This window comes from Centroberyx gerrardi, chromosome 8, assembly GCF_048128805.1.
Source record: "Centroberyx gerrardi isolate f3 chromosome 8, fCenGer3.hap1.cur.20231027, whole genome shotgun sequence".
Lineage (NCBI taxonomy): Eukaryota > Metazoa > Chordata > Actinopteri > Beryciformes > Berycidae > Centroberyx > Centroberyx gerrardi.
In genome coordinates, this window is record NC_136004.1 from 29,912,401 (window position 1) to 29,930,649 (window position 18,249).

The 18,249-nt window shown below is 41.1% G+C and overlaps 1 protein-coding gene across 1 annotated transcript in view; it reads right to left on the bottom strand.

The window, feature by feature from the left end:
* The window catches only part of LOC139915138 (protein unc-13 homolog B-like), a 188,117-nt gene that overhangs the window by 161,811 nt on the left and 8,057 nt on the right, over window positions 1-18,249 (bottom strand). The window contains exon 2 of the mRNA XM_078285327.1: window positions 7,308-7,337. Coding sequence (XP_078141453.1) covers window positions 7,308-7,337 — 30 coding nt within the window. The remainder of the gene's footprint in view (window positions 1-7,307; window positions 7,338-18,249) is intronic.

Genomic DNA, 18,249 nt, shown 5'->3' on the forward strand with positions numbered 1-18,249 from the left:
AACAAAACTGTAGTGCATGTCTAGCCTTTAGGGTAAACCCTAATTAATTCAGTAAAACAAAATTGAATTTTGCTGTCATACTCATCATGTTATTGGTAATGTTAAAGAAAATGATTGACCTCCTGCTGTGTTCCTGCTTTCCAAAACTGGTCGCCCCGTATCTTTCTCCGCTCTCAGCAGAGCTCGGCTGTAATGAGGAAGGCTACAGGCAGGAGGGTGAAGGGGTTAATCGAGAATAATCCATCATTCACTTAAGGGGGTTGCCAGGTCTGTGATTAAGGGGACGAGGGGGCTGGCAGGGTTTCGACAGCCCTATTTACTGCCTGAGCTACACACAGAAAATGAGAAGCCAGCAAAGAAAGAAAGAAAAACAAACAAACAAAAGGATGTTAAAAAAAACGTAAAAATTTGAGTTAAAATCTAAATTTGGCATCTATTTCCTCAGACACCAGCAGGGTTGCCATGGCAGGTATTTTAATGACACTTACCCGACCTCCATAAATGCATGGACACACACACACACACGCACACACCTTCCGTCGGTTCGCACCAACTAGCTGTGGTGAAGAAGGAACATATCCCAGCATGCAGCAGGACCCTCTTGGGGAGCAGCCGGCGTCATTTATAATTAAGTGGCCATGACTTATGAAAATAAATAAGTTATATTCAGTTACACATGGACGTGTGCGGCGCGGCCAGGCGAGATGACATTTACTAGGCTGTCTACAGTAATGAATACTCTATTATGGGTGTCGAGGGAGGGATGGAGGGGATGGAGGAGGCTGGGAAGAGGGTGAGGGGGGGAGAGAGAGAGAGAGAGAATGAGAGAGAGAAAGAGAGAGAGAGAATGGGGTGGAAGACAAAAGGAGGGAGAGAAGCTGACTGAAGGAGGAGCTTTTGTTGGAAGAAAGAAAACAGCGGCTCAAGCGATGAGGTGTCGAGAAAAATTAGGAGACTGAACTCTCGTTTGCCTGACAATTACAAACACACAGGATATCTCCTATTTTTTGTATTTTAACCTGATCAGCTGATGATCACACTTGCTCTTTTCCAGCGATTCCCTGCTTCACATTCACACATGGAAGCTGTCCCGCACAAGCACAGTCTTATATTTTAAGTTTTAAGTGCCTTGCTCAGTGGCACCTGGACAGTAGCTGCTGAGGGAAGGGAGAGCGCTCACTCATTCACTTTCCCCGCCCGCATTGTCCCAGCTGGTCCAGGGATTCAAACCGGCAACCTTCAAGTCACAAGCCCACATCTTTAACCTCTAGGATACCAACATCCCCGAAAACATCTTGTAAACAATTCCTTATACCATAATCTACAGGAACTGCTTATGTTGGATGTTAGAGAAGGTTGAGTGTGGCTATAGGTTATTATCAACAAGACAGTTAACTTTTTCATGCAATGGACACAGTAACTTGTGGACCAGGCATTTTAACTACTTAAAGTGATAATCTGTGAGATTTTCATCTGAATAAATGTCTGTTTTACTACTCTCTGTCGCCATTATCCTACAGTATATCCAGTTCATGAATGGCTTTTCCATTTGCTGTTCCAAACACCCGCTGTCTGGTAGCTCTTTCCTGGGGAAAATGAGCAGTGATAGCCACCATGGCTGAACAGAGCGTCACCTACAGAAACTCAAACTGCATCAATGGAAAATCCAAGCTCCGCCCACACTGTTTGATTGACAGGTGATCTCTGAGAAGTCCAAAAATAAGAATTCTAATTACATTTTTTTAAATAGGAAACAAGAACTAGATGATGGTTGCTTACCTGCCAGAGTGGCTGGTAGAGTAGACAAACTGACCAGTAACCAATCAACATTTACCAGCATTTGACTTTTGGTTATCTCTATACCAGTTCTCAGCACTGATCACACTTTCCCTACAATGACCTCCACTTATTGTGGATCCACAACACCACAACAAACATTAATATTTAAAATCAACATCATCATTCTCTCTGTCATGTAGTTTAAAGTTTAATTTGGGATACCAACTCATACTAACATCATATTGGGCATAGCCTGTTTACAGTAATTGCCATTATAAAAGCTCCCCTTCATGCATTTATCCTGTATTAACACTCCTGGCAATTCTTTTTTAAATGTTTATAGTTGAATGAAAATAGTATATTGTACCACAAAACTCTCACCTGACTAGTTAGTTAATTCCATGTAACTTCCAACGGCTGATTTATTTTTTTTTATCTTTCCAAACAATTCCCCTTGGAGGAAAAATGTTGCAATATTTCAGCAAGAATGCAGTAAAAAGTGGGATTTCTCCAATGGCTACATCTATACAGTCTTGAATAAACTAAGTTGACTGGGAGGACGACCTGCAGCAGTCAGAATAAGCGGCAGAGTGAATGTGAGTCAGTCAGTGTGTGGTTCAGGCTGTGAGACAGGGCCGCCTCATTAGGCCGACACCATTGTCTCATTACTATCAGGGTTTCCTCTGCATTCATTAAGCAGCGGTGGACCATCATAGCAAGAACCGCTGATGGACGCAATGCCAAATATGAAAAAAAAAATGATTTAGCATAATTCCCTGCTCAAACACACCGGAATACAGGCCTGTTGTTTACAGTTAATGATTTCTTATAGCAAGTCTAAAGAGTCCAAACCAAAACTGAGACAAAAACGGAGATGGACGAAGAGCCAAAACAAAAATAACTCCAACCAACAATGCTAAAGCAGCAGTGAAAGAGGAGGACACACGGGTGGAGAAGGAGAGGAGGAGGCACAGTTGCTGATGGTCACGGAGGATTGGCAGCAAAGCGTTTTGGGATGATTTTTTTTTTTGTCCAGGGAAGCTTGACTGAGCATGTAGGCTCTGTTTTCCGTCAACATCTTCCTTCACACATATTCCCCAGAACCACAGTCTTCTACTGCTGGACACTGAGCAACTCCACTACAGCAATTTTAGGGGTTTAGTGCCTTGCTCAAGGGCACTTTGAAGTAATTGTTTTGGCAGGGGAAAGCGTTTCTCATTCACTGTACCTGCCTTTTTTCCTGGGATTCAAACTAGTGTCCTTCTGATCATAAGCCCACCTCTCAATCCTCTAGTCCAGTGGTTCTCAACTATGTGGAGTCTGATTTCTTCAGCTGATTTCCTTGATTTGCACACCTTCAACCAGAGAGGAGGGAAGTAATCGGTGAAATGAGCTGCTGTAGAGTGTTTGTTGAGTTTGGAGTGAAAACCTGCAGATGCTTGGGTCATTATCGTTGAAGACCACTGCTTCGGGCAACTTCTGCCGCATGAACTTTCCGTGCCAAAAGGAAGACGGGAGAGTGACCACCGACTCTCACTGAAGGGGAATTAAGTAATCTATTACCTTTGTCAACAACCCAGAGGAATTGCAATAACGTCGATAGAACTTATCCGCTCCTACACAAGTCGCTAGTGCAGTGGGCTGTAACTGACGAAAAAAAATAAGCTAGCTACTTACAGCAGAGATCTAAGAGAAGCATCGACAGAGGAGGTAATACATCATGATCCAAAATACTGTATTAATAATACAGTTTTTTAGCCCTCAGTATCTTGTGACAACGGTTGCTCACTCACAGTCCTCCAGAGTGGGAGTGTGTTTAAATTAAGGCAGGAAGTTTTGTTCCAGAGTAGAGCGCAGGCCAAGGTTATTATCGTTAAGGAAAACTAACGAAATAACGAAAACTAGGTGTGAAAAAACATTTTCGTTAACTGAAAAAAAATAAAAACGAGGCTTTACAAAAAAACGATAACTAACTGAAACTGTATTGTGTGTTTACAAAACGAACTAAAATAAACTAAAATTATAGAGAAAATGTCTTTAGTTTTCGTCTTTGTCAATTTATTTCATACATAAGCCTAGTATGTTGAATTTTTGAATCTCGCCCCTGACAAATACCCCATATTACAGAAAAAGACTAAAACTAACACTGAAACTAATAAAAACTAAACTAAAACTAAGCATGTTCAAAAAATACAAACTAAACTAAACTAGCAAACCCGCTTTAAAAACGAATTAAAACTAAACTGAAATTGAAAACAAAAAGTCAAAACGAAATAAAAATAAAAACTAATGAAAAATGCAAAACTATAATAACCTTGGCGCAGGCTGGAAAGTGACTTTTGAAAGCCAGAAATCAATTCAGCACCTGGTGAAGTCATCGCTGAGTCATCGGTATTGATCAACAGCCCTATCAATCCCCCGCAGATTTATGACGGTCACATTGTGCTATGGGGCAGTAAAAATCTTACTTATTGCCCATTTAAAAGACAGTATAGATAATGTGCCTTAAATCCAGCCAAACTAATAAAAGTGGCACATATACCAGCCAACATCTCTCAAGGGTCGTCCACCACTGGGGCTTCAGGAGGGACTTGGGACAGCAGCTCCCCGAGGCAAAGAATCTATTTGCTTGCTATTAAGATAAATCAGATCATGTTCCCCAAACTGGGGCATAAGAGTGGGCCAAACTCCACTAGTTGTGTCTGACCTGAGACTAATAACCATATCACATGTTAGGACTGCATTTTGAGTATACTTCCCATACTCTGCGTTGCTGGGTGTTACAGGCCTGATGCAGAGAAGATGTTTATGGGTTGTGCTCTCTTGCTGGAGGTCAGATTTTGAGATAAAAATGTATTTTTTTAATGGACAAACTGTTTCAGATGTAGCCACTGTTTAAGTCCCACTTTTCACAGCATATTTCCTGAACTACTGCTGCACATTTGGCTGCACTTCCAAGAGGAACTGTTTGAAAAAAAATCAAGTACTGTTCTCTTTTGGACGTTACAAGGAATCGACTGCTGAGTCTGAAAGCCACAAGAGTTTTCTTTTACAGTAAATCAATTTGGTTTTACTCTATAAAGAAAGTACGTTTAGCAGTGCTAATGCAGGATAGATGCAGAATAAATTAATGAAAGGAGACATCTACAATGGCTACCACTGTATGATAGCCACATCATCACTGTCCTAATTTATCAACCGTGGCAGGGCCAATCAAATCTCCTGCTTCCGCTCTGAAAATATGGCTTAGCGATCGCAGGCCAGCGGCAGGCGGTGCCAAGTCATCTCCTGTATCTGGAGTCCGTCTCCGTCTCCTCAAGACACTGAGGGATTTGTCTCCATCTTCTCTTTTATGTGAGGATGACACGTTGTCATTTCAGGCTAGCAGGTGGCCCTTTGTCTATGATGATCTATTGATTTTCCTCTCTTCTCCTCCGGCTTGATTTCTCATTCTCCCACTCGTCGCTGTTGTTCTCCTCTCATCATCGCCTGGAGAGAAGATGGGAGGACGAGCAGCTGCACCCAGGAAAGGGAGAAAAAAAGATGCGAAGAAAGAGGTGGAGGGGAAGACAGAGGAAGGCGAGGAGAAAGGACTGCTGCCGCTTCTTTTAACCACACACTACAGTAAAGTGGCAGTTGGTGCAGATGTAGCCAAGTCCCATTTTTTACTGCATGCTTGCTGAACTTCTGTTGGCTTCACTGTTTGGAAAAATCTTGTTTTTCTCTCTTTTCAGCCGTTGGAAGGTGCAAGGAATGGTCTGGTTACTAGCTGGTTGAGTCACTCGAGTTATGTGGGTCAGATGCAGGATAAATGGATGAAGGGCTGCCACTTTAACTGTGACAAACAGCCGCCTCACCTCTATACCAATATCTGCTCAGACCATGTAAGTCTGACCAAGGACAGATTCAATCCTAGGCTTCTCATATACAAGAGGCTTTTTTAAAGATATTTTTTGGCCATTTTTGCCTTTATTCGACAGTCTACAGTGAAGAGAGGCAGGAAAGTTTGAGAAAAGAGAGAGGGGGATGACATGCCACAAAGGTCCCAGGCCGGATTTGAAGCCAAACTGACTAATGCCTACCATACACTAGAAGACTTTGAAAAGACTTTGAAAAGACTAAAGTCTGACACCCTCTCACATCCAGCTCACATCTAAAGACAATGTGTCATAGTTTTTAGTCACAGACTATATGATTTTGCAAAGACTGCCTATCATACACTAGAAGACTTTGAAAAGACTAAAGTCTGACACCACTATTTGCATGAGCCAAGACTAAAGAATTCCGATAATACACTGAACAAAAATATAAACGCAACACTTTTGTTTTTGCTCCCATTTTTCATGAGTTGAAATAAAAGATCTAAGACTTTTTCTATGCACACAAAAGGCTTATTTCTCTCAAATTTTGTTCACAAATTTGTTTAAATCCGTGTTAGTGAGCACTTCTCCTTTGCCAAGATAATCCATCCACCTGACAGGTGTGGCATATCAAGATGCTGATTAAACAGCATGATTATTGCACAGGTGTGCCTTGGGCTGGTCACAATAAAAGGCCACTCTAGTATATTAAACATGTTTGATTTTATCGGAACGTCAAGACGAGAAAAAGACTGACTTAAGTCAGCTCGGACTGAGTTTTCTGACCACCTTACACCAAACGATCGAGATGACGGGAGCGCGACACAACTCGAGCAAAACTCTCATGATTTTATTCCGACATTGGAAATTTGTCTGCGACAGTGAAATCGCTTGAAAAGTCGTTCGGTGTAAGGTCGCCATTAGACCACGTTACAGTAATGGCCTATGGGAGAAGACGTATTGGGACGGGACAGTTACACTCGTACAAACACACACCTGGGAGCTACCAAGTGTGCCAATGGGACCAATGGGAAGCTCAGCTGGAGCATTGTGAGAGGTAAATGCTTTGCTCAAGGGAACCTCGACAAATATTACTATGGGAGGGGGGAAGTGACGCTTGTTCAAATTCCCCCACCGAGATCTCTCCCGACATTTCAGGGATTCAAACCGGCAACCCCAATTCAAAAGTTGGCTTGTGTACGCTTAAGGCTCCCACTTCCCCATTACACAACCTGCTAAAACCAAGGTTCTCTTCTCATGTTAACTTCCCATGTTAACTCCTATAGGGACTGTAAACAAGAAAAAAAAAAAAAGTTGATCAGAGAACCATATCTGCAGTTCCTCAAGAAGATCCAAGTCACTCTTATGAGTGTTGTTAACACTTTCGAAAAGCACTAATCTGTTCAGACTGGCCTTTGTTTAGCATCTGTGTCTGTAATTCTTTGTGTTTTTACGTCATATTGTTTTTATTTCTTACTCTTTTTTACTGTTTTCTGGTCTTATTTTAACAATTTTACTCTTGTGAAGCACTTTGTGACTTTGCTCTGTGAAAGGTGCTATATAAATAAACTTTACTTACTTACTACTTACTATTATTATTATGACTCTGCATATTAAAACACACACACACACACACACACACACAGACATGCTGGGGTCTGCTCTTACCTGGAGGCCCATGGAGTTTGGCTTTCTTCACTGAAAGAGAAAGACAGAGAACAAAGATTAGTCCCAAGGTGACAAAAAAGGACTTCATATCCAACGCACAGACCAAATGAACAGCGGTGAGTGTTTAAAATAGATGGGCAGAGAGCTGGGCTAAAGCCTGGAATACACCAAATGTAATTTTAAAGTGATTTATGTTGCAGTGAACAAATTGTAATTATTCTTTGTGCAGTTGCCCCACACACCCAGCTGTCTGCTGAACCAAACTTGAAGATTTCTTCCCTGCCTTAATAGAGCATGCTTCCTCTCTGCTCTCTCGCTCTCACACACACACACACACACACACACACACACACACACACACACACACACACACACACACACACACACACACACACACACACACACACACACTTTCAAGTAAATGTATTTAATTTCCCATTCTTGTAAATTATGGATTTTGTAGTTTTTGTACCATTCTCTTCCTTGTTGTGTTTTGATGTCGTTTGTGTCTCTTCACACTTTGTCTCTTTGAACACACACACACACCTGAGTAACACAAGACAGACTCACACACACACACACACACACACACACACACATACACCTAACCACACTCACAGTAAATTTAATTTCCCTTGCTTGTTGTTTCTTCATTTTGTTGTTTTTCTACCATTCGCCTCCTTGATGAAAATCTAATGTCATTTGCATCATTGTTTGTCATATTGATTTTTTTTTGTTTTTTTCTTACCTGTTTGGGGTGGGATGTTTTATGAGTCCTTTGGGATCATTTTTTTTCTTTAACTACTTCTTCCCTTCTATCTTTTTTTGCAGTGATTTTATCACTTGCGCAAACAAACAAAACTACTAAAACTAAACTTAGGTGAAGTAGGCATGGTCGGTTGCAGAGTTTGTGAGAAAGGTATGAGACATCATTTTACCCTCATGTGATAAGATATTCAAAATTACGCAACAAAAAGAATGAAATAATCCAACAGACAGACCACATATACATCTGTCTTGCAACTAACATGGTTCTCCTCCTCCATCATCGTCCCAACCTGCTGCACAGACAAATCATAAATCAACATAAAAATCAAATAAAAATATTGTTTACTGATCTTGTTTTCAGCACACAAGCCATTTGTGCTTGAAAAAAATACCAATAATAATAAGCTTTATTTACATATAAAACAGAGTTTGCAAAGTGCTTTACAGAGAAAAATGAAAAACAGACAGAAAGACAAAAGCTACAACGAGTGAAAAGCCAAACTGTTAAAATGTGTTTTGAGACATGATTTAAAAATAGTCACAGATTCAGCCAATCTATCAGTGGAAGGCTGATTGTTCCACAGTCGAGGTCCCATTACTGCAAATGCTCTATCACCCTTTGACTCCAGTCTAGATTGGACCAGCCTTGGTTTGAAGACTTAAGGGGCCTTGTGGTATGATAAGGATGAAGCAATTCAGCAATGTACTCATGTGTCATGTAAGGTCTAATATGTAATTAGAAGAAATTTTAACTAAATTCTGAACATTACTGGAAGCCAGTGTAAAGAGGCTAAGACGGGTGTAGTGTGTGACGCACGTTAGGTCAACAAGTTTTGGTCAACAGTCTTGCCGCAGAGTTTTGAAGTAACTGGAGCCGACCCAAGGCAGACTGATTCAGACAGGTACACAGGGCAGAGCAACAGTCTAAATTAGGGATGCACCGATGCCACTTTTTCAATGCCGATACCGATTACGAGTATGAAAGTTTAAGTATCGGCCGATACTGAGTACCGATCCGATCCATTACTTTTACTGAACAGTGCAGGCTTACTTCCTTACTTTGGGGTCAATGGACAAAATTATTGAGATAAAATCCTTGTTTTTCCCTCTGTTTGAGAAATACAGGCTTCTATGTGCCACAAATGCATAAAATCAAGACAGTTTGCTTTTATTTCTTATATGTTACTCATGGCTTTCGGGATCAGATTTTAGTCTTGGGTAAAATCTCTGATACCGATATTCCATTTTAGCCTGGTATCGGCACCGATACCGATACCAGTATCGGTATCGGTGCATCCCTAGTCTAAATGCAACATCACAAAGGCAGGAATAACCATTCAGTGTCGTGAAAAGACAAAAAAGGACTCATTTTAGCAATATCCCTCAACTGAAAAAAAGCACGACTGTACCAACTTCTTGACATGTTAAAAATGGATGATGTCAACATCATGCTGATGAATAATTTGCCTCGAGGGCTTCATATAAATAGAGAATATTGAAAAATAGAGAAAGATGGGTCAATCGGGACGCCGTGTTTTTCCTTATTGCATTTGTGGCTGTTTTGTGGATGTCATTTATCAACACTGGAGGCTCGGAGGCTGGAGATCTCCAGAGTAAACTTTGTCACCTCAGAACAACCAACTTCCAGACCCATATATCAGACCTCTACTTATCTACACACTAACCAGGACTAAGAAAATGGACCACATCAGTCCAGTGCTGAGATCACTGCATCGGCTTCCTGTGTGCCAAAGAATTGAGTTTAAAATTCTGTTGCATGTTTATAAAGCACTAAATGGTTTAGGACCAAAATACATTTCTGATCTCCTTCAATGTTATGAACCCACCAGACCCCTCAGGTCTTCAGGTGCTGGTCTGCTTACTGTTCCCAGGGTCAGAACAAAGCATGGAGAAGCAGCTTTTCGTTTTTATGCTCCTCGTGCCTGGAACAAACTTCCAGAACATCTGAGGTCTGCCTCCACTTTACAATCTTTTAAATCACGGCTTAAAATGTTTCTGTTCGCCAGGGCTTTTTAAGAAATCTAGGGCAACACTCATCTGCACTGTAATATTTATTTATTTATATCTTTTTTATTTTCTTTTAAATGTGATTTTAATGCACTTTTCACTTTTCTAATCCTCTTGTTCTTTTATCTTTCTATTTCACTTGATTTGAACTGCACTAGTTTACTTTTTAAGTCTTTTATCTTGTGGATCTCTTGTCTGTACTTTTGCACTTTTTAATTGTACATTTTTTACCTTTACTGTATTTTTTATTACTCTGTAAAGCACTTTGAATTGCATCAGTGTATGAAATGTGCTATACAAATAAAGCTGCCTTGCCTTGCACTGCAACTACACTTCGGCTTACACAATAACTTCAGTATCACCTTCAATTTAATCAACAATAATGAGATGGCTGGCCCTGCTGGTTTGAAACACACTGAACAGTTCAGCTAATACTGTATTTCACTATTTAAAAGGGGCATTAAGTCATCTATGACCTTCATCAGCTTCTATCAGTAACCAGTAGGAACGGCAACAGCATCGACCCCCCTCACCACCCCCAGCCCCTTTAGCTGCGGTGGCCTGTAATTGACACAAACAAAGTCACATTTTCACAATAGAGACGAGCAAGCTAGCTAATTACAGTAGAAATCCAGTAGAAATCATGGGTCGGGCTGGTTGCCCTTCCTCCCTTGTTGAGCAGTTGAAAAAGCGAGTAGCTGTGGGGACGAGTGCAGAGTATTGAGCCAGAAAGTGAGTTTTGAAAGCCAGAAATCTCTGCAGCGGGTGAAGTAATTCCCCCTATATATTCATAGTTTACGCGCATAGTCGGACAATAAGTAAGCAATAAGTGAGTCCACAGACACAAAGTGAGAGATGTGATAAGAGGGACACAGACAGAGAACGATACACAGAGAAATAGAAAGAGAGAGGAAGAATGGTACCAAACAGGTCATTTGTCTTAGGCTGTCAGCACAGGTTGCCTTGTGTGTCACTCGTGCCAGCTTGGCAGAGACTCAAGAGGAAACCTGGTGGCCTCGCTGGTCGAGTGCCAGACCGAGCTCTGACAATACCTGTCTGAATACTGATACTGGGAAAGAAGCCCACTACGAGGCTATAGAGCAGCCTAGCATGGAGGAAGAGAAGAGGAGAGAAGAGAAGAGAAGAGACATCAAGTGTCGAACCTGAAGAACAAACCTACAGTACATTTAGCATTGGGTGATTCTCATACTGAAAAAGAAAAACAATAATTATGGCCTTATATACACTGAAATGCAATATGTTAATTTAATATTGCTTATAATGTCTACATAAGTCTGTGCACTATTACCACTTTGCCCTCAGGAACTACATCCATGCTCCACAAGACTCAAAACTGCACCAATGTCAGCAAGACAAATTCCTGTACATTTATTATACGTGGCAGATGAAGTGATCCTGATTTTGTCCAGCGTATATATCCATCTTTATCCAGCACCGTTTAGCTGTACATGGGGCAAAACGTGTGAAAAGTGTGAGAGGAAGGTGTCAAAGCATGTGTATAATCCCCTCACACTAAAGGCCGGACAGAGCACTTAGCAGAGGCGAGCGGCGGATACACATGCTACATTAGTCACTGATGCGTCCCCAGAGTAGAGCGGTGTAAGGACACTGATCTGTTTGGGGATATCCTGTTTTTACGAGGTTAGAAGGGGTGTGAGAAAATGATATACAGGCAAATGGATAGTTTGATTTCCATGCAAATTGTTATTATTTCTTTGTGACACTCTATTGATCCCAGGGAGAAAATTCATCATCTGAGGTAAGTCAGAGCGTAGGATGAGGCTTTGAGCGGCACCGCCGGAGCTGGGAGGGATGCTTTTTTTTTTTTTTTTGAGGTGAGATGTTTGTATATGCCCCTTAGGAGTTTTTATCTCACCAGCACAAACTTGAGATTTTATCACTTCACTTCTGCGTGTTATATGAACAAATCAAAAGGCCACTTCCGTCACTGCGGGGGCAGAATCAAACCTGGGACCTTCCAGCTACAGGACAGGAGCTCTAGCCACGAGGCCAAACTACCGCCCACAAGTTAATGTTCCTTCTCAATCTCTCTGTCTTGGAGATAAAATAAAATGGAGCATACAGCTGAGCGGAGGTGAATTGCATACTGTTAATTAGAGGTCAACCCATCTAGTTTTATGCCACCTTTTACAAATAACCCCTTAAATATGTACAGATGTAGTGGTCCCACTTACTTACTTACAGCTTGAATGCTAAGGTTTGCTCTTTTTTCAGTCAAGTTACAACTAATATATACAGTATATATATATGGAATTTGGTTCTACTGTGTTCGGCTCATTCAGAAGAAGAATTACTTGCAATGTTAACATGAATGTGATGCGGTATAAATGCAGGAGGTTGGATGTCCACAATGGCTTCTACTGAAAATACCCACTACATGCAGTGTGGAGTTGCAGTCTGTTTTAAATAATATAACGGTCAGTGTCACATCTTAGCCGCGTTCAAGGCTAGTAGAGGTCAATGTCCCCTTTGAGCCAATAGGAGGGCTAGCTCGGTGAGAGTCAGTAAAGCAGGCCAGATATCAGACACGTGCCAGCCGGTATGACTGTGTGAGAGGATGCATGCTGCTGGTGACCGAGCGTTTGGCCGGTGGGATAATCCCTCTCCGAGCTAATGCCTTAAGCAGGGCTGAAATCTACTACATCCTGCTGCATTGTGAGTGAGGAAGAAAGAGAATGGGCCATATGGGAAAGCAGCAAGCTCATTTCCCTTTCGTAAGTTAGAGAGCGGATGCCTTCTGACCTTCTGATGGAGAGCGTCCACAGCTTCTACGGATCTAAAAATTCTAATAAAGTGAAGATGTTGTTGAGGGCAGCCATGGCGATTTGGGGAAATGGGCGGAAAGGCAGCAGTTCGATGTTCATGTGATGAGTCATGCATAGGATTACCCCCACTGGCCAAAAGCTGTATGAGAATGATTATGTCATACTGGCATCTGTAAAGTCTGTGTACACTGCAGATGCTTAAATACTGAAATATTTAAAAAAATAATAATGGTTTGTCTGGTTTCCAACTGAAATTGTAGTTGTGCCGATTTACAACATCGATGGTGAGTGTCGGTTCCTATGTTTCAGGTGGTGATGTTGAGTTATATTTCATTAATATAATATTTTGAAAAAATAACATTTTGCTTTTGCAATGTAGCCATTAGCCAAAACAAAATATCATTCAAAAAGAGGCACTGAGAACAATGCTCAGCCAAGTCAATGGAGGAAAAGAAACAAGACTTAAGTGACACACACACACAGCCCAACAGCTCTCGTACACACACACACACACACACACACACACACAGCCCTACAGCTCACACACACAATTCCCAAGAGGCAGCTAGCGAAGCCCTTTCTCCTCACTTTTAACTTGTTTTAAGTCAGTAAAAATGTTTGGTGAAGTTAGTTTAACTTGTGTTTTTGAGCACAGTTATAAGCAAAAAATGTTTATCTGAAAACTATCCAGTCCATTTCTCTCGGATGGATAAAAAAATAAAAATAAAAAATGCTAAAATGGGTCGCCAAAAATACTTTGGCGGCCATTAATATACCTGGGCGGCCCGCCCAAGTAAAGTCTATGTGTGGGAAACACTGAATCCTAATCCAGGAAAATGTTATTTAAAAGTCAGGTTCAAAGTTTCACACTTGAGGCAGTGATATCACTCCAATGCTGTGGGAAAACTAAGTGTGTTTAGGTGTTACTTGAGGTGTGCAATCCTCTTTCCTACATCATCAATGCAACATTATGCATATGTATGTCATGCTGTTTTTATCATTCAGTCAATATTGCCAACAGCAAATCTAGTAAATCATATAGCTGTAAATTCAATGTAGCAAATCAAATCACTTGAAGTTATTGGGGCCCCAAGAACAGCAAACACAAAAATCACATTAGCAGTCTGCTAAAAAATGTAGTAACACATATCCATATTCTAGACAAGAGTAATTGTCATTAACACACACTGTAATTTCAGCCTGACATTCAAGAAAATAATCAAAGTTGACATCATTACATTGCCAACATTATTATATGCCATTTTCACTGTACGCTGATGACATCTTTCTCTTCATTAGAGTGAGCTCCAACTGCGACCACTTAACCGCTGGACCGGTGGCAGTTCTGTCTCTTTGAAGTGACACGTGAAAGTGAGGCTTTGAAGCCCAGGGGTGGAAATAACTTCTTGGGAGTGAATTAAAGACTGCTTTTCTAGCTAGCATACCCTCTTAAGCCTCAGATCCACTCAGAGAGATGACACACCGTCTCGTTCAGCAGGGGTCGACCTCATCGAGACGAGACCACACACAGTGCCCTGGAAGGTACTGTGATCCGACTGAGGCTTTGAGTGTCTGAACATTTCAAACCGCCTCCTTTCCTGAGTGGTTTTGATGAATGAGAATTTACTGTGGTAATGGCTATCGAATAAAGCAAGGTTGAAAACAGGAGCAAGACAAACGTAGGCAGACACACTTCATCTGCTTCAAGGAAAGCACACTAGTCAGAAGATAAAACAACCAACATACAATACAACATTTATTTAGCTGACACTCTTATCCAGAGCCACTAATAATTAATGAGTGTGTAGGTTGACATTCAGTGTCTTGTTATGATCTACCCCACCGAGCTATGTGTGGCAGCAACGAGGTCTAGTGGTTAAAGACACAATCCTTTGACCAGACAACCTGGGCTCAAGCTCTGTTTCGGCAGATATCCGCCCCGCTGAAGTGTCCTTGAGCAAGTCACTGAATCCCTACCGGCTACCAGGGGCCGCTGTTCCGTAGCTGACCCTTGACCTTCGACCTCCCTGAAGGCGAGGAAGTGAAAAGAGAATTTTCCCTTACATTATTCCCAAACATTATTATCCAGCACCACATTAGTCCTGTCACTGTGCTCTTAGTCAACTTCTCTCAGGTCCACTAACACCTAAGAAAGCCATTAGACAGCAGCACCAGACCTGACATGCTCAGCAGGCAGACAGACGTGGACTAGAGCAGTGCCATTACAAGAGGCCAGACGGTGGCTCTATATTTAGCCCTGGTCTTTTGACTCACGGTGGGTTTGAGTGTGTGGAGGTTGGCAACCTGGTGGCCATGTCATTAACACCCTCTCACTTCCATTAAACCACAGCCCCTGCAGAACCTCTCAAGCCAACCAAATAAATACAGCTATTGTGAATCTGGCCCTGTGTTTGTATGTGTAAGTGTGTGAGTGTGTGTTGGTAAGAATCTTACTCATGCATCTACTCCGCTGTCCACTCCCTGGCCCTTTGCTAGCATATGTTATGCAGACTGTACTATTATCATTGCCAAATCAGACGACTCACAACACACTCTGCAAACAAGAGTCAGTGTTATAACACCAATTCTGATTCACTCTGTGCTAAAGCATGCTAAAGATGAGGGGGCTGGCCTCCTCTGAGCTTTGAATAACTTGTTATTCGAATCTCAGAACTTGCTGTATATGTGAATTTAGTATATCTAATCTGTAGGGTCCTGTGAAGAAAGAAAAGCCAGCACTCATAATGTCCTTTTGTCTTTTAATTAAATGGGCAGCTATAGAGCACAAACGACGGACGCGTTTCAGCAATAAGCCATAATCAGTGCTGTGTTGCTCAAAGCGGAAGTGACACTTAAATACATATATGCATACAGTTCAATTAATTATTCAATCAATATGAAAAATACATGATCAAAAAGTCACTGTCAAAGAGAAATCAACGTACCAGCTTCCCCCACTCAGTACGGATTAATACCAGAAATACACAATCCACAGCATAAACATAACACTTAGGAAAAATAAATATCAAGAAAAATATAAGAATAGAAGAATAGAAAATACAGCTAAATGTCTCTGCACATATATCTCACAATTTTTTATCATTTCACAATACAGATCCTCTACACAGAAAATGGAAATGAAGGGAGGCTAAATATTCCCTTGTACAGGCAGAAGATATTAGCCTTATGAAACCAAACAACTGCACATACAATTGGCCAATAGAACATGCAGTCTCCTTAAAGTTAGTAAAACCACTAATTAATAGCCACCCTCCGCGTTTTCAAATACATACGAGCCCGACAACAAAGTAGAAGGACTGGAATGAGTGCAGCACATATTAATACACCAGCAAGAAAAGACTTTAAATATGTATTAAAAAAAAAAATGCATATCTATTTCACAAATACAAGTTCAGACAATTTCAGAGAAAACACCCTAATAATAATTCTTCGTTGAGACCTTCTGGGTGTTCAGTTTGTAAAGTATGTATCCAAAACACCTCTCTCTGCAGAAGTGTCTTATCTCTATCACCCCCTCTTTTCAAAGGAACCTCAAGGAACACAACGTCACGGCCCGCTGAATTAAAGTGTCTCGCTACTGAGGACTTCTCATCCCTATTCCTAATGCTACTTTTATGTTCAGATATTTTTAGTTCTCTTTTAGTTTTGCCAACATAGCACATCCCACATGGGCATTTCAAAAGGTAAACCACATGCTTCGTCTTACAAGAAATCCTACTCTTAATAAAAAACTTTTTGCCAGAGTGTGGATGTAAAAAAAGACTCTCCTCTAATCATAGCATTTTTACACTGAACACAATTAGAACATGGGAAATTACCATTGGGTAAATTAGATAAGAAATGCTGAGGATGTGTGTAACAGTCAGCTCTAACTAGTGTATCCCTTAAGTTTCTAGCTCGCTTGTGGGGAAAAAACAGGAGCATTCTTAAAAACATGACCTATATGGGGATCACTAGATAGGATGTGCCAGTGCTTCTTAACACACTTTTTAATTTCATGAGAAACGGGGGGAAAGGTGGTAGCACACACAATATTGAAGTCCCCAGACGGAGAGGGTTTATGAGTTAAAAGGTTCTTTCTGTCAATATTTCTTACTCTCTGCAGACAATCATCTAGGACTCTGTTGTCATAACCCTTAGACCTAAACCGTGTACATAACTCAGCAGCTTGTTCCTCAAAAGCGTTCTCAGTACTACAAATTCTCTTAATTCTCAACAACTGACTATAGGGCAAACCCTTTTTAAGACCGGTGGGGGTGATAGCTAGCATAATCCAAAAAACTGTTGCCATCAGTTTTCTTTCTACATACCTTGGTCTTCAACTGTTCTGCTTTGTTCACAAGTACATCTAGAAAAGCCACAGATTCCTGACTATACTCTAATGAAAATTTTATAGAAGGCATTCTAGAGTTAATCTACAATCTGAACTCCTCCAGTTGATCAAGTGTCCCCGTAAAAAAATAAAGAAGACATCATCAATAAAGCGGAACCAACATCTCAACAACAAAAAGAAAGGATTATTGTGGTACACAAACTCTTCTTCAAATTTGCCCATAAATAAGTTGGCATAGTTAGGAGAACATGGACTTCCCATACTTACGCCCTGACACTGTAAATAATAAGAGTCTTCAAACTTAAATAAAATAAATAGTTCCTGTTGAGAATCAATTTAGCCATATCCACCAAACATTCAGTAGGGGGAGGAGGGTTTTGTCTCTTATTCAAGTAGTAGGTCATAGCCTCCAGACCCTCTGTATGGGGTACATTAGTGTATAAACTGGTGACGTCCATAGTACAAACAAAGTCACTCTCCTTGTATAATTGTGGCTATTTTTTATTATTTCTCACTGAAATTACATCCTCTGTAGTTGATCGATTTGTGCTTGGCAGTGGAGGGGTAAAAAGTGGGCCAGAACGTGTGTGTTCATCATTCATTCATTCATTCATTCATTCATCTCTTTATTCATTCACTAATAGAGTTGATGTGGTGTTTAAGCTTTAGCGAAGATAAATATCCTCTAGCTGTTCAGGCTTCTCAGAAAGCCGGATGACGAGGGAGAATGGGCAGGAAAGAGAAGATCTTTGGTTATGCAACATGGACTCTGCTTGTTTTCCCAAAGATTTCACTCTCCATCTCTGTGTCTCTGCGTGCCTACAGTATATAACACCATGCATTCCTCTCATCACCCTGCATAATTACAAATTAACAGAGGCTCATCCCCCCGCTGTGTCCCTACCCCCCCCGTGATAACGAGCCAATTAGAGTTGACGACTGAAGAAGTCCAGGAGTGATCTTCTAGGAGGGGGTCCAGGGACGT